Source organism: Notothenia coriiceps, unplaced genomic scaffold, assembly GCF_000735185.1.
Source record: "Notothenia coriiceps isolate Sejong01 unplaced genomic scaffold, NC01 NC01_scaffold00000339, whole genome shotgun sequence".
NCBI classification, from domain to species: Eukaryota; Metazoa; Chordata; class Actinopteri; order Perciformes; family Nototheniidae; genus Notothenia; species Notothenia coriiceps.
In genome coordinates, this window is record NW_011333040.1 from 5,202,494 (window position 1) to 5,228,638 (window position 26,145).

At 39.0% G+C, this 26,145-nt stretch overlaps 1 protein-coding gene and 1 long non-coding RNA gene across 2 annotated transcripts in view; both read right to left on the bottom strand.

The window, feature by feature from the left end:
- The window catches only part of LOC104950285 (cadherin-related family member 2), a 30,347-nt gene extending 9,263 nt beyond the window's left edge, over positions 1-21,084 (bottom strand). Inside the window, exons 1-23 of the mRNA XM_010776784.1 lie at positions 20,964-21,084; positions 20,825-20,875; positions 20,647-20,736; positions 20,422-20,511; positions 20,216-20,338; positions 19,769-19,918; positions 19,421-19,496; positions 19,224-19,336; positions 18,128-18,349; positions 17,860-18,009; positions 17,571-17,732; positions 17,417-17,478; positions 17,087-17,330; positions 15,330-15,569; positions 15,161-15,230; positions 14,499-15,083; positions 14,339-14,410; positions 14,060-14,109; positions 13,803-13,954; positions 13,005-13,101; positions 12,825-12,913; positions 12,621-12,692; positions 12,204-12,339 (exon numbers count right to left, since the gene is read on the bottom strand). Coding sequence (XP_010775086.1) covers positions 12,204-12,339; positions 12,621-12,692; positions 12,825-12,913; positions 13,005-13,101; positions 13,803-13,954; positions 14,060-14,109; positions 14,339-14,410; positions 14,499-15,083; positions 15,161-15,230; positions 15,330-15,569; positions 17,087-17,330; positions 17,417-17,478; positions 17,571-17,732; positions 17,860-18,009; positions 18,128-18,349; positions 19,224-19,336; positions 19,421-19,496; positions 19,769-19,918; positions 20,216-20,338; positions 20,422-20,511; positions 20,647-20,736; positions 20,825-20,863 — 3,084 coding nt within the window. The 5' untranslated portion in view covers positions 20,864-20,875; positions 20,964-21,084. The remainder of the gene's footprint in view (positions 1-12,203; positions 12,340-12,620; positions 12,693-12,824; positions 12,914-13,004; positions 13,102-13,802; positions 13,955-14,059; positions 14,110-14,338; positions 14,411-14,498; positions 15,084-15,160; positions 15,231-15,329; positions 15,570-17,086; positions 17,331-17,416; positions 17,479-17,570; positions 17,733-17,859; positions 18,010-18,127; positions 18,350-19,223; positions 19,337-19,420; positions 19,497-19,768; positions 19,919-20,215; positions 20,339-20,421; positions 20,512-20,646; positions 20,737-20,824; positions 20,876-20,963) is intronic.
- A 359-nt stretch (positions 21,085-21,443) lies between these two features.
- LOC104944107 (uncharacterized) overlaps positions 21,444-26,145 on the bottom strand; it is an 8,557-nt gene continuing 3,855 nt past the window's right edge. Inside the window, exons 2-3 of the long non-coding RNA XR_798193.1 lie at positions 23,391-23,470; positions 21,444-21,491 (exon numbers count right to left, since the gene is read on the bottom strand). This is a non-coding gene — a long non-coding RNA (uncharacterized lncRNA). The remainder of the gene's footprint in view (positions 21,492-23,390; positions 23,471-26,145) is intronic.

A 26,145-nucleotide genomic window follows, 5' to 3' on the forward strand; every position in this document is an offset into this window, starting at 1 on the left:
ATCCTCATCCGTATGATCTTTAGGCATAGCTCATTAATCCTAAGGTCCAGTTCTGTTCTTAATGCACAGACCGCGAGAGAGAATGTTGATCTTCTTATCCAACTCCTGGAAAGAAAACAATTGAGCACTAATTTCCTAAAATGGTGCTTCAAGTATTAAATTAACCAAAGAAATTATCAATTAATGTCAATTCAAGGCATTTATGTTCCCATTACAATGTATTGGATGCTCTTTTCAAAAAGAGACTGACGGCAAACACAATCTCATTTCGTGTGGGAGATGAATGAGCTGGCCAACAAGCTCAGCTCTTCAAAAGATATTGGGAAATAAGATAACAGAGTCATCCACTGTCAACAATGGTCCATTATCAGTGAGAGATTAAACAGAAACCAGTTTAGAATAATGAGCACAAATCCTCAGCTAATTGAATCCATTATGGAAATAACAAGACATGGATGTTCAGACTGAAACACACCATTGTACGCCGATGATTTTGAAACTTTACTAACAGAGAACCTAGACCATTAGGCCCTAATGATTTTCCAATAGTTCGATCTAGCTGAATTGTTAAAGCAAATAAAGAAGATACAATACTTCCTACAGTATAATTTCTGTTTGTAAAAAATGAAGCTACAGCCTAACCGTTTCCAAAGACTGGAACGCACCAGCCCTGTGTTTTTACATCCTCTTTCAGTTTTACAATACACAAACTAGATATATGACAGCCACATAACACATTTAAAATCATATATATATTGGTTAATTAGTTAGATCTAGAGGGGCTGATAGGTGCCGCAAACCTGTTTCCTTTTCATAGGATCTAGGCTAGTTGTGATCCAGTGACTTATGCCTAAGCCTAAAACTGTAGCTTCCACATTAACTGTAACAGACATGAAATTGTGACTCCAATTTATTTCAACCTGTTTTCTTGTAAGTTGTTAATGTTCTCCCTAATCATGTTACAAGGATTCAAAAATCATTATGTTGTCCTGTTTATGCTTTGAGTTTAAGTCCTTTGTCCTTTCTTCGACCAATGCAATGCCTGGCGATAGTCTATCACTTTGGTAACATGTATAGGAAAAAGCAAGTGTGGAGTCAGTGATAAACACATAGATTACAAGTAAATTGCTGCCAAATATGAATGGTATTGGAAAAAACAAATAGATGTTGAATGCTTAACATATTTTTACTAATAGAGAAAATAACGAGCTGACTAAAGGATAAGTTCAATGACAGAACATAACCTGTCCCAATTCTCTCTGTGGGATTTTATGAATGATTGACTTGAAGTCATTTTTAGAAGAAGTTTTAAAAACATTTAAACATGTTTCCATTTTTCTCAGTCCTGGAGATGTGCTGCTTTTCTCCAGTTTTCCTTTAGTTTTTCCACATTGACATTCGATGACAATCCATATTTGGGTTAAGGAAAATTGTGATAGCCAACCTAACATTTTCACAGCCAAACAATTAATTATTGAGTTTCAGAGGAATCATTAGTCCTGGAGAGGAAAGAACTGAACTGAATGCTCCCAAAAAACGAATGTGGCCTGACATTTAAAATTGATTTCAGCACAATGAGAGAATAACGCACGTCTCTCTTTAGAATGGTCACTTTTTTAATCTCAGGAGGGTTTCAATCCATCAAAAAAAAAGCTGAGAAAAAGCCTTAAGTGAGCATTATACTTTTCCCGCCACCCTCTTTGTTATCTCTCTGCATACAAAGAGATACAAAGAGTGAGAACATATTTAATCTGCAGGAGGCATATGACAACTTTTGACATTGCTAGCCAAAAATGTGGTAATTTATTGGATACACAAAGCCCATTTGTACTCTCGACAAAGCATAGGAACAGAAAAAAGGTTGGTTAGAATTCTCCAAACATTTGTTTTACTGCAGTATAGACACCGGGAAGCTCATGTGGACAGGCAAGGTTGTTCAATACTGAACACAGTTTATTTGGACAGCTACCTTTCTGCTGCATGGCCCTCACACCAGCTGCAACATATTGCAAAAAATGTGCCATTTTTCACAACCGCCTTTCTGTTTTCCCCCTCTACTGACCTACCTTTCCAATGTTTGTTTTGTTTTTGCTTCAGGGTGAAAAATGTAAAATGGGAAAATTGTTTTGACAGAAAAAGTTGTGGAATGAATGCTGTTTAAAGCAGCAAAAGAGAGTGTTATGTGATTCCTTGGTATGTGGTAAAATGGCTTATAATCTTGTATCATAGACGAAAAAATGAAGTGCAAAATGTAATTGAAACAAACACAGTCAGCATGAATAAAATATAGAATGTGTGTGTGTGTGTGTGTTGTTGTGTGTGTGTGTGTGTGTGTGTGTGTGTGTGTGTGTGTGTGTGTGTGTGTGTGTGTGTGTGTGTGTGTTATCCAACAAATCTTTCTTTTATCTCCTTCTAGAAGAGGGTAATGATCCGTCTTAGTTTAAAAGACAGATCATTTCAATCCGCTCTTAATGGGCAAGAACGACAGTCAAGACAGGGTTTCATGCGCGCACGCACACACACACACACACACACACACACACACACACACACACACACACACACACACACACACACACACACACACACACACACACACACACACACACACACACACACACACACACACAGAGAGAGAATTTATATGTAAAGTAGGAATGAGTCTTTTGCTGAACAGATATGTCTCCAGTAAATGAGCTCACAGTGCATGTGAGGATATCTGTATCACAAGATGAAAGTGAACCAGCAGGGCTTCCCTATCTGTGTCTGGAAAACACAATCGTTGTTTAACATCATCTCCATTCACTCTCTGGCCACAAATCAATAAGTATTGCATTCAAACATGTGTGTGTAGAGTGGACGCCTTCTCTTGTTGTATTCTTGTCTTGTTAGAATTAGTCGTGAAATGCATGTGGTGTACACAGACAGTAGAGGCCTGTGTGCTGTGGGCCGGCAGATCATTGTTGCTAAGCAATCCTGATCGTGTCTATAAGCTATCCACAACCTGCCTATAGCCGGTGACCAGCCAATTAAATCAACAATTGGCTCAAGTCCAGCGTCAAGTCACTGCCTGAGCGCTGGGCATTATGTGAGTGCAGATTGCTTTTACTCTGTTGTGATTCATGATAATTCAAGTTTTGGCTGCAACACTAACTTTCATAACTAAATATGCTTTATGTTGGCATTCAAATGATCAGAAATGGATCTGAATGCAAAACACCAAAAACATATCTATAGGCCTTTCTTCTTAAGGATTTAGACGCATGTGTCTGTCCATGCCATCAGCACTCAATCCTTATCTGCCTTTGATTTCTGCAGCTCACCACTGGCCTGCATCACTCAGCCACAAAAAAAGACTGTGACACATCCTGATTCCCAATCATGTGCAGAGAATACAGGTATAAGTGTTAAATCATCACTTGCAGAGAGGATACTTGTATGCCATTCATAAATTGTACCTTTTGATTGTACTCACGTCACCTAACTGCACCCTAATTTAAAAAAAGATCTCCCAAAACAAACTCACCGGTCAGATGTGGTTATCCCCTTTGTGAGGTGGCCCATCCAATATCAGAAACTCCAGCTCGCTACAGTCCCTCAGAGCTGTGGTAACATAGTCTGATCTCTCCCATAAGCAAAGACTGCAGTCTCCTCTCACTTCTCTCCACTGCAGCACTACACCCCTCCTCCTCCTCCGCCTCCTCCTCCTCTTCCAATGCACACCATCTCCCCCATTTTCCTCCCTCCCATCACACACCTCCCCACTCCCTTTCTGTCTCTCCCTCAATGTACTCATGCAGGCAGCCTCTTTACCTCTTTTTCTCCCCATCTCTCTCCCTATGTTGCTCCCCCAAACCTCATTTGTGATGCTGCTCACACAGCTGATTGCAGCATGCCACTCTTTGGTCTAGCCTTGGAGGGCAGTTGTAAAAGATCAATATGCACAAGCTCTGGTGTGTGTGTGTGTGTGTGTGTGTGTGTGTGTGTGTGTGTGTGTGCGTGCGTGCGTGCGTGCGTGCGTGCGTGCGTGTGTGTGTAAAGCCACAGTTCGGATTGATCAGAGATGGAGAACAAGCAAAGGAAGGAGAGCTGACGGATTGTTAAGGGTGTGCTGACTTCACTACATCAGCTCCAAATCACATCACACTGAGCTCATATAGTTAATTGGAGCCCCACAATTGATCGTAGAAATCCTCTGTAACCCTCTTGAGAGACCCTCCATTGTTAAACCCATTCACAAGCAACAACCGAAAAAACAGAATGATTAGGTCAACTCGTCTGCCTTTCACTTGTCCCTCAGGAGACTCGCAGTTATGATTGGAAGAGAGCAGATCGCAAAACATCTTCTCCAGTTACTATCTGCATGCAGCAGCCCAGGGACTCAATTTGAACCATTGCATCATAAAATAACTGAGCTGGTACCAAGAAATATGCATTCATAAAGAGAGATGAAATGATTACTCTTGAAAAAGAAAGTACCAGCAGTTACATTCTGCATGGTTTCAATTCAGCAAACACAAACAGACTTATCTTAAGTGGTTATACTGCTGTACATATTTGAGCTGTTCCTTCTCAGCGTTCAATATTTGTACCCAGAATTTCCCTCAAACCCTCCTTCCCTCGTCGTCACTCTCCTTGGGGAAATACCTTTCTGTGTGCTCATGTTCAGCCACCAGCTGTCAGGAGCCAGTGTGAGGTTTCTGCTTTAGTCTGCAGTGAGCTTCTCCTGCCAGCAGGGAGCAGGGGTCTCACACAAAACTGCTGCATCACAGAGAATCCTTTCTTGTACAAATGTACTGCAAAGTTAAGCACCCAGATATTTGTCTTCCATGTTTTCCACAATCATCTCCTAGCTAAAGTAAATGATACTTTATTGAAATAAACGCTTTAACACTGTGAACGATGTTTAAGATCACCATGTTTTACTTGCTGTAAAGTAAACCTTTCCAATACATTTTGATTTTATTGGGTTCTCTTACATATTTAATTCCAGGAGTGAGTTGGGTGACCTTGACATTAACTTGTGATCTACAACTCAAATTAGGAATGATTGAATTTGGTAGCATGAGCTGGGTATAAAGGGGCGTAAAAGGAGTGAAAAGGATGTGGCATAAGAGAGAACTGAAGGGCTAAGAGAGGAGGATATTGTTGTTGCTTTGTGGTACAGGACTAAGATAAGTCTAAGAGCCTAAGAGGCTTAAGAGAAAGAGAAAAGCCATTTCCAGTCACATATTCAACACAAACTATAGGAAACACTGTTGTGCTTTAAAGTCATAGATCTATATTTTTGGAAATATGTTATTCTCTTTGTTTGCTGAGAGTTAAAGGCAGTCGGACCAGATTTCATGTGAAAACATTTACTTGGGTGATGTGTCAAAAAGCAGCCAGAATGGGGCATATGATCGGGTAGGGTTGTAAACAGAAACAGTAGAGCTAGCATGGCTAACAGGTTAACAAGAGAAGTCTACAATATTTTACATTATATACACTGAACAAAAATATAAATGCAACACTTTTGTTTTTGCTCCCATTTTTCATGAGATGAACTCAAAGATCTAAAACATTTTTTAAATACACAAAATAACCATTTCTCTCAAATATTGTTCACAAATCTGAAAAAATCTGTGATAGTGAGCACTTCTCCTTTACCGAGATAATCCATCCCACCTCACAGGTGTGGCATATCAAGATGCTGATTAGACAGCATGATTATTGCACAGGTGTGCCTAATAGGCTGGCCACAATAAAAGGCCACTCTGAAACGTGCAGTTTTGCTTTATGGGGGGGGTCTGGGGGGGTCAGAAAACCAGTCAGTATCTGGTGTGACCACCATTCTCCTCACGCAGTGCAACACATCTCCTTCGCATAGAGTTGATCAGGTTGTTGATTGTGGCCTGTGGAATGTTGGTCCACTCCTCTTCAATGGCTGTGCGAAGTTGCTGGATATTGGCAGGAACTGGAACACGCTGTCGTATACGCCGATCCAGAGCATCCCAAACATGCTCAATGGATGACATGTTAGGGTTAGGGTTAAACTGACTGGTTTTCGGACCCCCCTAGACCCCCCCAATAAAGCAAAACTGCACGTTTCAGAGTGGCCTTTTATTGTGGCCAGCCTAAGGCACACCTGTGCAATAATCATGCTGTCTAATCAGCATCTTGATATGCCACACCTGTGAGGTGGGATGGATTATCTCGGCAAAGGAGAAGTGCTCACTATCACAATGTGTTCAGATTTGTGAACAATATTTGAGAGAAATGGTTATTTTGTGTATATAGAAAATGTTTTAGATCTTTGAGTTCATCTCATGAAAAATGGGAGCAAAAACAAAAGTGTTGCATTTATATTTTTGTTCAGTGTAGCTTCACTGACAGTATCTGTCATTGTCCTTGCACTCACCACAGAAAAGCAGCAACTCTCCTTCTCTCCCATAGTTTCCAGTCCTTCACTGTAAGGCAAGCCTCTTGTTAAAGTATCATGTTTAAAGTATAATGTTTAAAGCAAATTACACAAAGACACAAAGACTGGAAACAGCTGTCTAGGGCTAACAAAATCCACCTACAACCACCTCTCAAACTCATAAATGTAAACATAATTTAACATTTTGTTTGATAAAAACACCTTAAATTAAATATGTATTAATGGTTATGTGTTGCACTATTTAGTGGCTGTGGTTTTCGAGATCGGAGTGATTTTCTGAAGCAAACTATGTTGATAATTGAAATGAAAACGTGCAGTTTTTTACTTCAAGTTTTTTTGATGAGAGGGAGATTGGCCATATGGTAAAAGTGATAAGACAAATTCGTACTCACACCATGACACACAGTTGCTTTAGTTCTCTGTTTAGAGGTTAAGGTCGCTGCAGAACAGCAGGGTGAGTGTTTTCTATCAGGGGGTTTGAAACTGTGTCTTCTTGTTAAACGACTCTCAGCTCAATGATCCGTTGTGCTGCCTCATCGGAAAGTTCCTACATTTAAAGCAAAGCAGCACTGTAAATCTACATTGGCAGAAAAGCAAACTTAGCAACAACAATAACTTAATTTACTCAAAAGTAGATTTAGGACGCAGTAAACCAGGACTTCATTGTGAAATAAATTGTAAAGAGTAAAATGGAGCAAATGTAAATGGCAGAGAGCCAAACCAAGCTGCACTTTTCTACAGAGACAGAGTCAATGGATATCTGAAATTAAATGAATAGCCATGTTACTCTGAGGGGTATCATATTGTACTTTGCTTTGTGGAAAATCCTGTAAGGCTGAATTATGGGTTATTTGCAAAAACGGATTTTGCAGAAACAAATACAGATCTCACTTTTGATCAATGTTTATTGTCAGTATTCTTAATGCATTTGAAATGAAAAGCAGAAATTATGATAGATTGAAGATTGGGTCTTTACACAACACAAGCCTAAATTAAAAGCAATATTTAATCATGAACTGAGTTTTGCCATCAGCTAATGTAAAAAATACAACGAGTTGTTCAATGAAGAAGTGTTTATCAGATTAAATATGAAAAAATAAGTAAACTTTTAACAAGAATTTGAGCAGCCCTAAACTTGCATAAGCATGAATAAGAAGACTGAAGAATGATCAATAGTGGTCAGATAAAAATCTCTCTATTAATACTAAAGTAATGTTACAGATCTTTCATTCTCCTGGATGTGAAGATCAAGTTTAATCAGATAATGTTCTTTGACCATATTGAATAAATCGCATTTACATCTTGACTCAGCAGCTTTAATGCCTGGCAGAGTGTTAGAGCAAGGTCACAACACAGCTGCATTATCACCTGAAGCATTAATAGTACAGTAGCATTGGCTTTTTCATGCTCCCAGTGCATTGTGGGATACTCCAGCTCTTCCCTGACTTTCTAATTTCCTCAGAGCATCTGTGAGTAAATCTCTCTCTCTGTTTCACTAGTCGTCCTCTCCACAAAGGACGAGTCAGACCTGAGTACTGTCCTGCGCTGGGACGTCGATCAGAGCGACAAATCCGCGATCAAAGCCCCAGATACCGCCTGATGCAGAGGACAGCTGCTACCCAGCGGCACCGGGACGTTTTGGTCGAGATGATTCGTCTCCTCTGAGGCAGCAGAGAGGATGTGGAAAAGACTGCACCCTCTCTGCTCCTGCCGGGGAATGCTGCAATGCAGGGGTGTAAGAGAGAAACACAAAGCTGGGAGGCAGTTTGTCCAACAGTCAGCTGCTCACACTCTTCCTCCATTCCCTGCCATGCCTCACTTCTTCCTCTCTTCAAAGCATCATCTTATCATTCTAGCCGTCTGTGCCTCCCTACCTTCCCTCTCTGCACACCCCAAACTAAAGGCACTGGCCCATCATTTCTGCAGCGTAGACAGCAGTAAACAGAAAGGACCATATGGTCATATTTGGCTCTGTACATCAGCTGCAGTGTTTGTGTGTCTGATATACAGCTTGTAAACAAGGTGGCAGTAGCCTGTGTGTGTGTGTGTGTGTGTGTGTGTGTGTGTGTGTGTGTGTGTGTGTGTGTGTGTGTGTGTGTGTGTGTGTGTGTGTGTGTGTGTGTGTGTGTGTGTGTGTGTGTGTGTGTGTGTGTGTGTGTGTGTGTGTGTGTGTGTACACCTGGGAACATTTTTTGTGGAAGTGTCGAGTGGGTGGAAGGCTGTCGAAGAACTCTTGTGTTCTGACAGCCGCTCTTCACTATGAATGATTTCCTGGCATAGCCAAGAATAAGAGAGGGGATCAGCCTTATGTTGCCATGTTTACGTTCTCAACAATGTCAGACCGGTAACAAACAATATGGCTACACAGATGCTTACCATTCAATTCATTTGAAACATCCAGCTCTTTTTCAATTATATCTGAATATATAGTCTTTACTGATAAATGTTAGTTAACATACAGTAAAGAGACAACCAGGGTCTGTGGAATGCAGTTTAAAAGGTAAATATTTTATCAGCCTGGGAAATGATAAAACTGCCAACATATGTAAGGGTGTGTTGAGAAGTATAACATCATTTGGCTACAAACTTTGGGTGATTTCTACATATTCATTCTTTGATGTGTAATGTTAGGAGGATATTGGGCCGAAGACAGGTGTGGTGTCCACGTTATCATGTTATTTAAGCCACAACTGAATATAACTAATAATAAATAAGGCAATTACTATGGCTGCTGATCTGGACTATAGCAAAAGCTCAAAAATGTTGTAGGTGTGTAAAGGAGGATTTCGGAGGATGTAAGTAGGATACCTTGTTCAAAAAAAGTATCCTTTTTTTATTCAAGACAATTATCCGGACTGTCAAAAATATACATTTACATTCAAAGCCCTATTTGTTTGGACGTTCCTATGCATCTGTTAGATATTTAACATAGAAAATATGACAGAAATGATTGAGAATACAGATATATAGTCAAACTGATCACCCTGATGTATGTTGAATAACGTCGGTGAACATTTTACTCATAATTACATTACTTTGTCAAAGGCAGGAATAAAAACCTCTTTTGTAAAAACATTTTTGCTTGTTATAACAACAACCATTCATATGAAATAATCTCGGGGAAAATGTTTGTCATTCTTATATTTCTTGGTAAAGGGCCGTCCTGAAATTGGAATTAACCTTTTTTAACAGGAAAGGTCCAGATGTAACTCGTAACATTAGTGATGCCTCTGCTCTATTTTAAGGCCCTCTGCATTCACACAGGTGAAACTCATTCTGACGTGGGACACTCTGCCTGGGTTGGAGTTGGGAGGTGCTCCATAATTCAGGAAAGTGATGAAAGTTGTATATGCATGCACAAACAGGTGTAACAAAACTGACAAGAGATTTAAAAATCTAATTCATTTGTGCCCACAACTGAAATGTTGAATGTCCTATATTTGAAGTGTTCACTGGGTTGGCCTTCCAACATCTGATTTTCAAGATTAGTCAATTGAGGTGAAGGAGTGAGTTTTTCTTATTATATCATTATTAGTATGGGCACATAGGACAACTTGTGTTCCTATTTCATTTTATTTTAGGAACGAAAACAGCAGTCCTATTCCAACCAAATACTACATATATATATATATAACAGAAAAAACAACAAAACATGCAACAACAAGCAACTAAACAAGACATAACGGGGGGGATGCAAGGATGACTTCCTAAAACAGCAAATTGTTACATACACAAGACATTACACAGGAGATGCCATATTGACAGGGTCAGATAGGAGTGTTGCGGACCGTGAACCTTAATCCTCCTGTCTCGATCAAAATCCCCCAGCAGAGAAGCTGCACGCTCCATATTCAGCAGGTCCAGATACTCCCTCAGCCATGAGTCCTTAGTGAAGCAGGCTGGTTTTCGTTTCCTACCAGTTTAGTAGGACGAGTCTTTTTGTGGCTAAACAGCCCAATGTCCAGAGCCGATCGGCAGTCCTTGCAACATTGCCATCTAGCTTGAGACCCAGTAGGCATGCAATGGGACATGTAGGGAAATTAACTTTTAAAGATTCAGACATTAAGGATATTACTTCTGACCAATGTTTTTCTACCGCTGGGCATTCCCAGAGTAGGTGCAACAATGTACCTCGCTTGCCACATTCATGCCAGCATACGTCTGTGTTTATTGTCCATCTTGGATTTTGTGACAGGGGTGATGTATGCTCTATTGAGAATGTTGAACTGTATGATCCTGAATCTTACACATTTAGAAGAGAACATAGCTGACCTCCAAATGGAGTTCCATTGCAAAGCAGACAGAGAGATATTCAAGTCATGCTCCCAGGACAGTTGGACAGGAGAATAGGTATTCGGGGCAGCCCTAGATAATAATTTATAAATATTAGAGACCACACCTGATGATATGATTGCTTTCTTGAGGCGCTGGTCCTCTTCCATACATGAAGCAGGCATGGCTCCCTCCTTACATTTTGTACTAATAATAGATGCTAGTTGTGCATATGATAGAAAAGATGAGTCTGAGAGACCATACTGATTTTTGAGTTGGTGAAATGGAAGGGTTTGGTCTCTGTATATCTGTCCAATTGTATAATACCAGCCTTCTGCCAGATATTATTACTTAAGGTGCCTCCTCCTGCAGAAAGGCAGGGGTTACTCCAAATAGGGCAAGATGGTAAAGAGAGCCCCTCTATGTTGAGTCTCCTGTGAAGTTGCTTTACAATAGAGCATGAAAAGCGGATGATGGTATTATCGAGGGTGGTGGTTTTGGGCAGGACCACATTGATGCCAGAGATATGTTTTGGTTTACAGACATGATGGATTGCTCCAGCCATTGCCAACTGCCTACCGGAGAGGCACTTTTGTACGCCCACGATAATGGATACTTTGCATTGAAGGACAGATAATACTGGAATACATCTGGGACTCCCAAACCTCCCATTGATCTTGGAATGATCAATTTATTATGTGCGATTCATGGATTTTTATTATTCCAAAGGAACTGAGTGAAAAGGGATTTTATATCTTTAAACCACTTTACTGGGAATACAAGAGGGACAGAAGAGATAATATGAGAAAGCCTTGGGAGAACATTCATTTTCAAGGTTTCTGCTCTGCCCCATAGAGAAAGTGGTATGGCCATCCATCTAATGTCCTCCTTAATGGACTGGAAAATAGCAGGGCCGTTAAGGCTAAAGATTTTAGAGATAGGAGAGACGATGTTAATTCCCAAATACCTCATTCCATTTGTTTTCCAAATAAAGGGGGTGTTCATTAGGTTGTGCTTATATGTATATGAGTTAAGTGGGATTGCTTCACTCAACACGGGTCATTTAAAGAAATGATCAAATCTTATCATTAATTTTAGCCAATGAGGCTCAATATGTCGTAGTGCTGCTTAATATGTTTTTACTTTAAAAAAGGATTGCCTCAAAACTGTCCTGTAGCAAACATTTTTAAAAGAAAACATTTTCGAGTCACTTGGATAGGTCATTTTGACACAGGGAAGTGTTGTAAATCAAATGTAATCAGTACAACAAGGGGGGAATGTGCTGCAGTTAAAGTAGTAGTACTGATTTGATATCTGGGACTCACTGTCTCGTACAAGAGATCATCTGTTACCTTAAAGTAGTCCCACAATTGTTTTTAGGAGAAGAAATTATGTCAACCTACTCCAAAGATCCACAAGGCTGATTCAATTAAGTTGAAGAAAGCTTAAATGACAGGAAAGAGACCCTTTCATAAAAAATTAAAATAAACAATCTAATACTTATACTCACAATGTCCGCCAGGCCAAGCTCTATGAGTATATAAGCGTGGTCAGGATCCGAGATCATTGTCTCCACTTCAGTAGAGGTAAGAGCAGTCCCGTTGGAGTAGACAAAATATGCCACTACGATCGTGTTACCTGAAGCCCTGCGAGGAAAATACAACTCACTTACACCCTTAAAACAACAACAACAACAACAACAATACAACCGTTGTAGTCTTCAAATCTAAATTATCTTTGGCTGGATTTATCACCTACAATTACCAGTAAATAATGTATCCTGAACAATATACAGGGACACTTGCACCATCTAGTGGACAAGTAGACTTCCTGTCTAAACCAGCCATCATTTATTGTATCCGTTTTCACACTCATCATTTGTTTAGATTCATCTACATGTTAGGGGTGGTGAGAAAAGATAGCTTGCCTGGAGGATTCCGGAAATTCAGACCCGATTCCAGCGATTTCAACCGCAGCCTTGGTGGCAGAAATAAGTGCCCTGGAAACGTACAAAACAGAAAAGGAAAAAAGGACCAGATCAAAATCATTTTGAAATAATAGATATATTCTTGAATGTGCTTTTATTAAATTCTAATTTAACTAAAAGAAAGGCTACAATGGAGAAATGTACCTGATGATTTCATTGAGGTTTTCTTCAACCATGGCTTGGGATTGTGTAAATTTAAGATTCACTCTATAGGATTCATCAACTGCGAAGATCTGCAAAATAAAGAGAACAGGAAACACAGGATGACTATCTGTCTGGTGTATTTATTTAGGAAAATCCAGCTGCATGATTTGAGTCACTCACCTCCAGTACGGTGCTGGTGGACAGTTCGCCGCTGTCAGTTGCACTCACGCTGACCAAATACCTCCCTTTCAGTGATGTATCAAGCCCCTCGGTGGTTCTGTGGAAAGAGAAGGAAATCAAGAGTACAGCCATGGACAGATGAAGACCAGGGGTATTTTAATCTCTTTTAGTGTTTCTACTTGTAATTTGTGTCTCTTTATAGTTGTCTTTATTGTGATTTTTGGAGGCAGTTTTGTCCCAGTTGTAGTTGTTTTGTTGACTATTTTATTAATAATAATAATATATTTTATTTGGGGGGCGCCTTTCATAGCACCCAAGGACACCTTACAGGGCATAGGGTAATATAAGGAAAATTAAAACAGTGGATTTAATGAAATGTCAGCCGGGGTAAAACAAGACAAACAACAGGAAATGGACTACAACATTTACATTTTAAATAATTTTCTGTTTTGACTCGGTGTCACATTTGCTTTGTGTTTTGTAGTTGTTTTTTGTCTCATTGAGGTTGCTTTCCGCATCTTTGTAGTTGTTTTGAGAGTATTTGTAATATTTCGAGTGTCTTTGTGTTCGTTTTGAGTGTCTTTATAATAATATGAGTGTCTTTGTTTGGAGTTTTCTCTTAGTTTTTTAAGTGTCTTATTTGTTTTGCATCTTTGAATTTATTTTCCAATGTTAAAATTAATTATCAGTTCCAAGAGAGCCAGCAGTCAAATTTCAAAGTTACTGAGAAATCCAAACAAACGTTTAGAGCAGAATAAAATAAGGCAGTATTACGTTGAAAAATGACTTTGTACTTACTGAATAATCCCAACGTAAATGTCCTTTTGCTGCGTAGTGACGGCCTCGTACAGCATCCTCATATCACTTGTCTTATTGTTGTTGTCTTCAAATTTGACTCCTGTAACTTCAAATTCAATCTGCCTATTTATTAGAGAGTCCCGATCTGTAGCCTGGGAGCAGCAAGAGATGAAAGCAGGAATGTTCAGAGATCACGTCACATATCTCCTTTACAAGCTGAAATCGTGTACATTTTTCAGTTTTTCATTCATACTCACACTGACTCCCGCTACAGATGTCCCTTTACTTGCACTTTCTGACACCACAACTAAAATCCAGAGAAGGAAAATCAGTGATGAACAATTAAATGCTAACAATACACACAATTCAGCTGAATATTGTATTTGTTTAAAAGAAAAACTAAAGTTTATTTGTTTAAATGAGTTGGTTCAGTGACTTTAGGACATCACCAGGTTCAGTTAAAGGGGGCACAATCCAAGTCAAATCTACTCTAGATAACATTTACTTACAGTCATACATCAAAAATATATACTCACCAAAAACCGAATTTGACAAAATGAATTCTGGAGCATTGTCGTTGATGTCTTCAATTTCGATAACCATTTCTCCTGTTTGATTGAATGACAATTAAGTTAATTGTATTTCATGCTTTAACGTGATGCTTTAATGCTTTTGTGATCTGTACAACAAACTGACCTGTTGTGACACTGTTATTCTCTCCTTTCTCTGTGTACTCGTCCACCACCTGAGCTTCAATCACCGCCAGGTCACACTGTTCATAATCTATTGTGTGCTCCGGGTTGACTCTGACTTCGCCTGTTGGATCGAGGATAAACCAGCTGCAGTCAGTCATAGAGCCGTTGCATCTGCATTTGATGGATTCCAGCTCGTAGACCAGTGAGTGGTGCCCATCTTTGTCCTGCGCTGTAAAGCTCCCGACTGCCCCGCTGATGGTGGTGTTCTCCTTCACCTTCACAGGTTCTGACGGCTTGAACTCGGGCCTCTCATCGTTCACGTCCAACACATCCACCTCCACCATCACTGTGGCTTTCACCTGTTCTAGATCTGCTGCCTCTACCTGCAGTTTGTACCGCTTGTGAGTGCTCTCATAGTCAAGTTCAAGGTCGAAGTCTACGGTGATGTTTCCCCTGTATCCCCGCTCATCTGCAAAGGTGCGAATGATGAAGCTGCCGAAACCTCCATTAATGATGCTGTAAGAGATGCGGTTGAACTCTGTGGTTTGATCCAAGTCCTCAGCTTGAACAGAGCCCACAAAGGCACCTGATTGGATAGGAAAATGTACATAAAATCCAGCCAAACATTTATAAACACTTGTGCTTAGCAAAGTTAATACTGACCTTTTTCTCCTTCTTTGACTGAGAATTTGTAAGAGAGGGCTTTAAACTTTGGTCCGTTGTCATTAACATCCTGGGTTGATCAGAAGAAAAAATTGACAGTTATTTTCCTCACCAGGGGTGGCAGCATCAGAAACAACACAGCACCAATACTTTGCTGCGAAAGACTTGCCTCCACATTGATGATGACTGGGACCATGGTGGACAATGGGGGGTCACCCTTGTCAGTTGCGGTTACGTTAAGCTCGATCCTCCCGTCCAGGTCCGGATCCAGGGCCTCTCGGTCGAGATTACCCCTGTTAGCCAGCACACCGGTTTCAGGATTGATGGTGAAGTTATCACTGTACCTGCTGGGTTCGATTCCAAACACTAATTGGCTGTTTTGTGTACCAGATTCATCTGCATCAGTTGCCTGTCCAAATGAGAACCATTATATGAAATGCTTTACTTACGTACACTACGTTGCCATAACAATATAAACATCCAAACAAGACAAGAGGATGTCCATATGTGACTGCTGCACATCTTAGGCAGAAATGAGTGAGGCCGGGCCCCAATGTAGGGTCATAGGGCCTAGCTAGTTTTTGTTCCTTTCAATGTGTTAGAAAGGGTTGAAGCTCTATGAGGCGGATTGATTCTTCCACACGACTCAAGAATGGCAAAATATCTTCTTTACAGGTGTTAAGCAGAACTATTCCATATAGGGGTGGGAATCACCAAGCTCCCCACGATACGATACTATCGCAATACTTAAGCCACGATACGATAGTATTGCGATACGATAGTATTGCAATACTATATATTGCGATATCGCAAATCACATGGGTCATATCCATGTCCGTCTTCCCTTCCTGGTTAAAACATGTATTTGCAATATGAATAGCTTATGTAAATAACACAATTTGTGTTATTTGAACCTGAAAAGGAGATGGCATTGTTTTTGTTACTTTCATTGCAATTGTATACATGTCTTACATAACTTCCTGTTTTATATACGACCATCTTTCGGAGGGATATGCTACAGTTTATATAAAAAATTAAAAAATTAAAAAAGTTGATACTTGGCATCCGTGTATCGATACAATATCGCCACGCAAGGTATCGCAAGGTATCGCAAGGTATCGTAAGGTATTATGCTGTATCGATTATTTCCCCCACCCCTAATTCCATATGTGAAAAAAGCTTGTGTGCGGCTCCAGCGGATGCTACACAAAACTTGGTAAATATCCTCAGAAATGTCAAGTGAGTCAGCATCTGTTGGGACTGAAGACTACAAGTTTATAAATAGTACACATCTGGGGGTGTGAAGTTATAAAAGAGGGGATCTTTTCAGAACTCTGTAGCCCACCCCTTAAAACTCTCTCAAAGATAAAGGCTGAAGGCTAGATTAGCCACTAAGAACATAACACATAACATAATCTATAACCACACTGGTGGCGGGTGAGTTGCATTGTGGGTAATGTAGACCCCATGAAGAACGCTTGGAATTAAGAAGACAATGTGTCTCTGGTTTGGTTTCACTGATTTATTTATTTATTTTTATTTTTTTAAACTGTCCCTCGTTGTACTCACAACATGTAATTTAAAGTTCTACATCGACTGAATGTTTTTTTAAGATCTTTATTTGGTTTCTTAACTCAAAAATAGTTAGCGCGAACTGTACTAAACATGTTTCCACATCTATCAACCTTAAAATATGAAACTGTGTCCTCACTTTTGGCTTTTAAATTGCTTGTTGCAACTGTTAATATTTACCCTCCTGAATTGAACATTCACAATAAAGTATTTTCAATTTCCCCATCAACACAAAATCTGTTGGATTTAGCTCTAAAACTATTCATAAATAAATCAGAATTCCGGTTAATCATAGCATGGCTACATAGATAGTAGTATTTACTACTCCCATATATATATATCCCCCACTGTTACCTGTATCTTAAGTTCAAACTTTTGCCCCTCTTTAACAAACTCCTGGTAGGAGTCTCTGTTCATGACTGGGGGGTGGTCGTTGATGTCAGTCAGAGTGATTTCCAGCACTGTGCTGCCAGGCTTGCCGTCTGTGTCTCTGGCCTGCAGAGTGGCTGAATACAGAGATCTGACCTCGCGATCCAACAGAGTCGCGTTTTTCACGGAAACTGCGCCCGTATTTGGATCCACGTCAAAATACAGCAGTCTGAAACACAGTGTGTGCAGTGGTGTTTTCTCAGTTAACATGACAACAAAAGCTGCCTAGTGTAAAATAAATGTGTTTTGGCATACATGCTTTCTGGAAGAAGTTTGTAGGTGATGTTGCCTTGATCCATTGTGTCAGGATCATCTGCCTAGGGTAGAAAAAACCGAACAATGTGTCTTATCCAAGTGTTTTCCACATGCAAGACAGTCTGAGTAAGAATTCAAATTGTAAAGGGCTTACAGTAATGATGTCCAACACTGTCCCAGCAGGAGAGTGCTCAGCCACCTCCAACTTGTACGTGTCGTTTGGGAACTCGGGGCTGTTGTCATTGGCGTCCTTGATGTTAATAGTAACTGTAGCCGTGGAACGGAAGGAGGTGTCTTCTTCATCGATGGCAATGACCTGCACCACAACACAAGCATGGGAAACAGCTTAGACTGATTAACTGCTTCAATAATCACAAATACGATATGAACCAAAAGATGACAGATATATATTATTATATTAGAGACTTTTCAATTGTCCTTACACTTAGAACAATTCTCTGTATTTTTTCATAATCCAGGTTTTGGGGCTGCTTGACCAGAAGCTGAACGATGCTGTCCGATGCGGTAGACTGAGGCTCCACTAAAAACACGTCACTGTTGACTCCCTCCAGGGTTAGTTTAGTTTTTTTTATCTGCAAAAAAAGCCAAAAAGATGATTTGCGCATGATCATTTTTTCCTCTATTGAAAAGGAAAACTTGATTTTTTTGGGTTAAAGAAAGTCCCCTGTTTTTGGTAACTCTTCTGCTCACCTTATCCAGATCTTTTACTGTCATGTTGATGAAAACAGCACCCAACGAGTGCTCAACGACATCTCCTGTAAAGTCACTCGCAATGACGCAAGAGCGCTCGTCTGCTGTGTCTCCACACTTGTAAAACTTTGGCGGGTTATCATTTTTGTCGATTATGTTGATCTGTACATCTGTTGTGGTGCTGGCTCGGACTCCGTGGATGTTTTCTTTAGACTCAGTAGCCTAAAACATTACAAAATACAATATAACAATGTAGGGAGGCAGTATTTATTTTTGATAATCACGTCATTTCAGAAAGAGGGTGTTTATATTGGCGGTTCTACTAATGAAGATCTGCATGCACGTCCCTTTGAGAACGATAGAGGCCTGTGGGAAAAGTTGCTTTTCCAACATTGTAATAAAAACTAGCTACATTGAAATGCAACCCAATAAAGGAAGACAAACCTATCAAAAAGTGAGCCTGAAAATATCTGCCACTGGGAATCACTTCAGAGATTGAGAGAAAATGTTGCCAATAGTTTAGCCTTCTGCTAACAGTAGAAATTAGCTAGTCATCGCCAGTTAAGGAGCTGGCTAATCCAAAGTAGCATTAGGTCTCTATCCCTTAAACCCTTCAGAAATGCATGACTAGAGCTACCTCTGTTTAGAATATATTCTCTATTTTAGTCGCACTTGATTTTTTGTTTTGCTTTTTTTTACAAATGGGAGCAGCCCAGATGGTTAAAGTCCAGGAATGACCTCATCGTAGCCCATAATCTGTTATCTAACAAAATATGAACAATACCTTGTTAGCATGTTACTACCTCTTGTTTGTTGTATCCTTTCACAAATACAAATGTTTATAGTTTAACGTAGAGGGTTGAACGAGTAGGCTACAGTGGGTACAGGTGTCTTGCATAGCTTCATATTACGTATGCACCCAAGAGCGGTATGAATATTTTCAACTCACTCTCTGCAAACTGTTGAAGTGTTTACATTATTATTATTTAGAGTAATTACTCAAACTACAGGGACGGAAATAAACATATACAAGACATAGACAAAGTTAACGTCCATACAGAGGAGGAAATTGATGTATGACTTTAAACATATTTACCTTTACAGTCAGGGTAACAGTGTCACCAATCTCTTCTCTGTCAATACCCGACGACACAGATATGATGCCATCAATTAGTGAGATTTTGAACAGGCCCACTGCTGCTGTGGAATCTGTCAAACAATGTAGAAAAGAAAATGTCTTTCTCATTCACTTAGTGAAAACAAACACATTATAACCAAGTTGACAAGGCTCACCTTCAATGCTGTAGAGCAAATTATCATTTACTCCTGTGTCCTGGTCCATGGCCGTTACTCTAAACACAGTTGTGTCCTGGCAAAGAAAAAAAAAAGAAAACATTTACACAAAACTCAAAGTAGGCTTTAGATGTTTACAGCAAATCACAATGTGCAGTACATTTGGGGCCATTAAAACATATATGCATACAGCCTGCACAGAGACAAGGAAAACATCCTAATTTACAACAGAATAAGAAGTTTAAGTCAGACAAATAATTGGAAAATGTGTAATAACTGAATGACTGTATGTACTCAAATGACATTGAGCAAGTTATTCTTATTTTACTGAAATGCATCAGCACTCACCGAGAGAGCGTTTTCTTCCACTTTCCCCACGTAGGGCAGACCAATGAACTGTGGGTCCAGGTCTGGGACGTCCACAACCGTGACGAAGGAAAAAACAACGCTTGAGAAGTAGTTTTTAATTGGCTTATAATGACAGGCACCTCCACCATCCTGTTACAGAGCACACAGGAGTTTAAATTAAAAAAAGAAATTCCAACTTGTTTCCTTTTTGTTATAGCACAATACAAATTATAGAATAGTAAAGTGGTATAACCAGTAAGAATGAATGAAATAATGAAATTGGGTGTTCAAGAACCATTTTCTCTACTGCATTAATATAGATTATATTTTGGGAAATAACAAATTACATTTCAAGTCTAGTGAAGAATATTGGCACCCCACTCAACGCAAGAAAGCAAATGAAATACATTCGTTAAAATTACACACTATTTATTGGGCGGTACTTACAGTTGCGTTAATCCTCAACCGATAGAAAGTACTCAGAGCAGTGTAATTCAGATTTCCCTTTAATCTGACTTCGCCAGTTGTGGCTACAATGCTGAAAAGACTGAATCCAGCAATTGGAGTAACCTAGAAAAAACAGTGGAAATTAAGCTTTGATAAAGTAAAGGAACATCACAGTATGCTATTCATCTTTTGGAAAATAAGCTTACTTCATCAATGCTGTAAGTAATAACCCCAGCGCTTGAGGTGTCTGCATCAGTGGCCTCCGCCTTGAACAAAGATGCACCTATGGCGGTATTCTGATGAATTGGACAGGAATAAAAAGACAGGCAAAAAAGACAAATTAAACTAACTGATGTCTCTCATGTAGGACATTTATGTAATTTAAAAAATAAGAGGATCATTTGTAATATATAAATATATGCTTAACTTACTTCGTTGACATCAATGTCATATGAAGGCTCCTGGAATATTGGTTTGTTGTCGTTGGCCTCCTCTATTATTAGAGTTAAATCTTTCTGTGTCTGAAATACATTGCATGGTGTACTCTTAAAGTATGATGAACACACTTAAATTAAATGGTTGATTAAAACTTAATGAAATGTCACTTACTCCAGTTTGACCATCATAGACATAAACTCCAAGCGTCATATAATTAGAAGCCTTGAATAAAAACAATTAAACACAGATAAATACAAATATATACCATTTCAAAATGCTAAACATTAAAGTGTCTCTTCTTCCACCACACCTCTCTATCTAGGTTCCTTTGTATGGATACAACCCCAGTGGTTCTGTCAACTGTGAAGTAGGCAGCATTGGGCCCATTGATTTCATAAGTCAGTGTGTCACCTTCCAGGTCTGTGGCTAATATAGTGAACGCGCGATGATCTATGAAAAGAAGAAAACATCAGTGGAACATAGATTAATGTGTTCAGGCTAAGTCATTTAAAAATATATATATATTACACACACACACACACACACACACACACACACACACACACACACACACACACACACACACACACACACACACACACACACACACACACACACACACACACACACACACACACACATACCTATGGGGATGTCTTCACATATTGAAAAGACTCCAAGTTCAATTGAAGGACTGGTATTTGCTGTAGAGAAGACAGTATAAGCAGAATGTTAAGTAGTGATAATTATAACGTAATGACAAAATTAACTGAATACTCACCATCTATTAAGCCGATAAAGCACATCAGTAATACACTTCCAGTAATGCCCTCCATGTCTGCAAATGAAAAGAAAGAACAACCAAATAAGTAGGGCGCTTTTCTTTAACAATTATTTAATAATGAAATTAGTCAATCGACAGAAAATGAGTTGGCAACTAGTTTGATAAATGATTAATAATCAAGTTACAAGAAGTGTCTGCTGTTATGCTAGTGGTCCTGCGGGGTTGTCCTTATATATTTAGCGCTTCGAGCTAAATCCAATATTGTTGGCATGCTGACATGTTATTATTCAGATTGCATAATGTTAAGCATGTTTACCATTATAATTTAATGTGTTAATAGGACAATGCTTATTAGGACTACCATTGCCAAGAATGATGGGAATGCCATACATTATTATGTATGTTATTTGACAAAGAAGAAAAATCGACCCCAAACATAAAAGACACGCAAATCAGGTTTCTAATTTGTTGGAGCACACCAAAGGAGCACACCGATGTATGTAGGCTTCATTCTCTGACAACCAATAATGTCTGAGCCGAGTTTCAAGGCAGAATCTGGATTATTATTAAAAAGGTTTCACATTCAAAGAATTTGCTTTGGTGTGTGAAACAATGAACATAAATATGTAATAGAAAACATTACAATAACAAAAGTATAATATTCAAACATATGTGGAGTAACTGTCTAACATGCAACAGCAGTTTCAGTGTAAAATAGTATTTAGTAATAAATAGTTTTTACATTGATTAGATAAATAAGAGAAGACATTTCAGGCTGGACCAAAGTGGAGCCATCGGAAAAATAAAGATTAACTTCTCAAATTAGGGGCTTTGTTGCTTTTCTTTGATTAGTATCAGTGTTCATTCAGTTACACAATATTTTAATAAAAACAATAAAAACTAATCGTCCATCTTACTTATCTAGACAATTTATGGTAAAATATGTGCCCTTTGATAACTAAACACTGTCTTTCTTTTGTTAAAACACCAAAATTCTTTAATTTATTTAACATAAATGATGAAACCAGATATATATGTTTTGCAGCTGGACAAAAGGCAGAATAGGTTCCTGCCTTGTGTTGAAATCGATCAGCATTTAGTATCTGGTCACACTCAATAAAAATTATAACTGAGCGAAGTGTCGTAACATGTTAGAACGTTTCTTTACAGAAAGAGCAGCGTCAACTTTCTTCCCTTTTTAATTATTGATCTAGTTAGGGTAAGATCTGCTTTTTGGGAAATTATCAAAATGTGGGCACATCATGTTTTCGACTGTTAGCAAGAAGAATTACAGTAGAATATGAATCATTTGAATAAAGCATGAGCAACAAGGAAGCAGAAGCCCGTCACTACATTGAGTTGAAGCTAGAGCAACCAATGACAAGTAGGCCATTTTACAGAATGCCCCTCGGTCTGATTTTACATTAGTGATTCAGTTGGAACATTTAAAGTTAACCTATATTTAAGGCATTATCTAATTTCAGGATTTAAGGAAGCCTTAGTTTATGTTAATGAGTATTTGTGTGATTGATAAAGGCTACCTTAGGCAAAATACTCACTCTAAAGTATGAGTATTTTGCTTCTAGTTTAACTACTTCATGTAAAGACAGAAAATAGTATTTAATGATTAATCTGAATTTTTGGTAGGTTTTGAATGTTATGATCAATTAAATATTCAGAGTATAAATGAGATTAAATTGATTTTAATGTTGAAATTTCACGTTGACCATTTGTCCATTCTTCTGAGAATTGTGTCATGTGAATATGTATCTTTCAAAGACGATAAAAGGCTAATTGGTGCCCCACTTTTACAGGATGATACGATACCTACGGACAACACAGATGTCCTTTCATGAGTACACATTTATTTGAACAACAGTCAACATAATATCCTAACTAAAACATAACCCTAACATCTAACAAAATAATTTAAAAAGCAGCAGACAGACTCACCGGATGGCGTTCCCAGAGGAGCTTCTCCTTCACTGACGTCTATGAGACCTTTGGCTCTCGTTCCTCCTAGTGATTATCGCCTTGTAGTTGTAAACATAAATGATTAACAAGAACAAGGAGTGCACAGCCGATAACACAGCCCTAAACCTCCCATCCCTCTATGTTTGTCAAAACTCAGAAACGTTGTACAGAAGTGAATGAGATGAAAATATCCACCTGTTGTTCTCACACATGGATATATTATGACTATAAGCCTGGGTATTACTGAGAGATGGGACCCTCATTGGCTGGCCCGGCATGGCATGGCATGGCATGGCATGGTGCCACACTGGGTCAACGGTGTCCATACCAGCACCCAGGGGCTCCTTTGTTTGATTCTGTTGACATGGCAACAACGTGTCTCATCAGAACCAATCAGTGGGCCGGTGCCTTTTGAGAAAGTACAGACCCATGTTCCTCCCTAATGAGCTCTTCCCATTAAACTCCCCCTCTTAGCCTGTGGCATTACACAAAAGACTATCTTCTGTTCTACCCAATGGATTCATTCGTGATTAGAAAGAAACAGAAGCAGCGACACACATTTCTAATGTGACAGGAAAAAAAAAATTCAGTGTTTTTATTCATATTGGTATTAAATGTGATTGATTACATTATCAAATACAAAAAGCAATCTATTAACAGCCCTTTTGAACAAATGTGTAATTAGATTATAACTATTATGTGTTTTAGTTGATTCATTACATCTGTACAATATGTTCATTTTAAAACCTTTTTCCCTTGAAAACCACATGTTGTGGAATACAGCTGTACGATGTGCAACTAATGTTTTTGTTTGTGTAACTTGACTTAATTAACTGCAAATGCTGAAGAATATGTTCAATGTTTGATTTTGAATAAAAACTTTTTTAATAGGATTTAGGTTATATCACATTTCCGTTTGTATTTACATTTGTCAATATTAATTATCTGATCCAACCCTTTAGGGAGCACACTTGGAAAGCCTAAAATTGTTTAATGATAATAATTGATATTGCTATTTATTTAGTTGAACAAGGTTCTTAGCATTTTTTTTTACTCAATTTCGATGCTTCAAAAGTGATAAACAAAAGATGAAAAATATAGCCGAAAAATACTTGCTACTTGTAAGATATTCCACCTTATACAAACTGCACTGAAGAGAGAGAATTGCACATATGTAAATTTCTTTAAGAACGGCAGCATGCTAATATAAGCACAAGGCTTACTGTGCTCACAATTTTCACAATCCTGGTTTAACGTGTTGACAAAGTACAGCTGAGGCATATGGGAAGTCGTATTATTCGGTAGTTGGTCATAAACCAAAGTATTTAACCAAATTAAAATGTGACCTGACTGCTGACAGCAAGAGGAAATGCCAAGGGTTCATTAAAAGTTATTAGCATTCATCGCGAGGTTGACATGAATGCAGGCACTAATGATGCTAGCAGGGCTAAAAACTGGATTATGATGCTAATTCGTTCAATCTACAATTAAAAAAATTATTATTGGAAAATGTTCTCTGATGTACTTCCACATGCTGTTTTTAAATGGATTTTAAAGTAGATTGTGTCTACCGTAAATTTCGGTGCTCTTCGTTGTCATTTATGTTTTGTTGTTTCTTTCCAAATAGCCCTTTTTAATTATCTTTCTTATTCTGCTAAGGAGAACCCTTTGTTTAAACCAGTTAAAAAGTTTCAAAATTATTGTTAATAGGATTTTTTAGAACCTAAGGGGTTTAAAGGCCCTGACACACCAAACTGACACCAAATAACACGTCCCGACCATGGATGTATAATAAGAACTGGATACAGCGTGGGAGGCGGGGCCTCGTTCATTCCTATGAGAGTTGCTCATTGGTGCATGAAGACAAAATGGCCCAACTTTTGAGAGTGAAACGTCACGAAAGTATTCATATAATCATATAATCCATTCTTATTGTGCATCCATGGGTAAAGGTAAAACTCATGTAGTACTGAACACGTCACATGAACGTAGCGGGCGGCGTGGTCCCGTGGGTTAGATCCGCGTTCATAATGTCGAGGAAAATAACTCTCAGAATAACGTTATTAGCACATTTTAAAACTTGAGGACCGAGTGTTTTTAATAAGGACTATACAAATGTTCATACTGGGTAGTTTATTTAGTTTAAAATGTTTATCCAATAATTTACAGACGTCTCTTTCCCAATGTTAGTCAATGAGAAAAAGTCTTTCCGGGCCCAGCGACTGATACGGAAGTGTAGTACCGCCGTTTGGCCACAACAAATGTTTTCCTCAGAGTCCGGTGCACTCCCTGGGGGCTTGGTCCCGACGGACCTGATTGTTGTGTCGCCTCATGTCTGCTGAGTCTTAGCCAAAAAGTCACACTGGAACACACCGCAAAGACTTCAGCCGACGGCCAAGTAGCAAGTACGCACTGCGCATGCGTGAATGGCAATAGCTCTCCTGACCAGCAGGCGGCGGTAGTGTGTACTCGTCATTCAAAAGAGGCAACAACCGGAAGACAGGCTGCATGAGATACAAACAACAAATAGCGTGCGTTCCATTTTCACTCTCGTCCATCACAGACTGTTTCACATAGCGACTTATAATCGAAAACATGTTTAGCGCGGTACTGGAAAATGAAAAATAAAAGCCGTCTGTGTGTGCCTTCTTCACTTCCATTTCGCTTCTCATGCACTGATTCGCTAAGCTGAACAGACAATCAGAGTGATTTCTTTTGCCCACAGCCTTTTGCC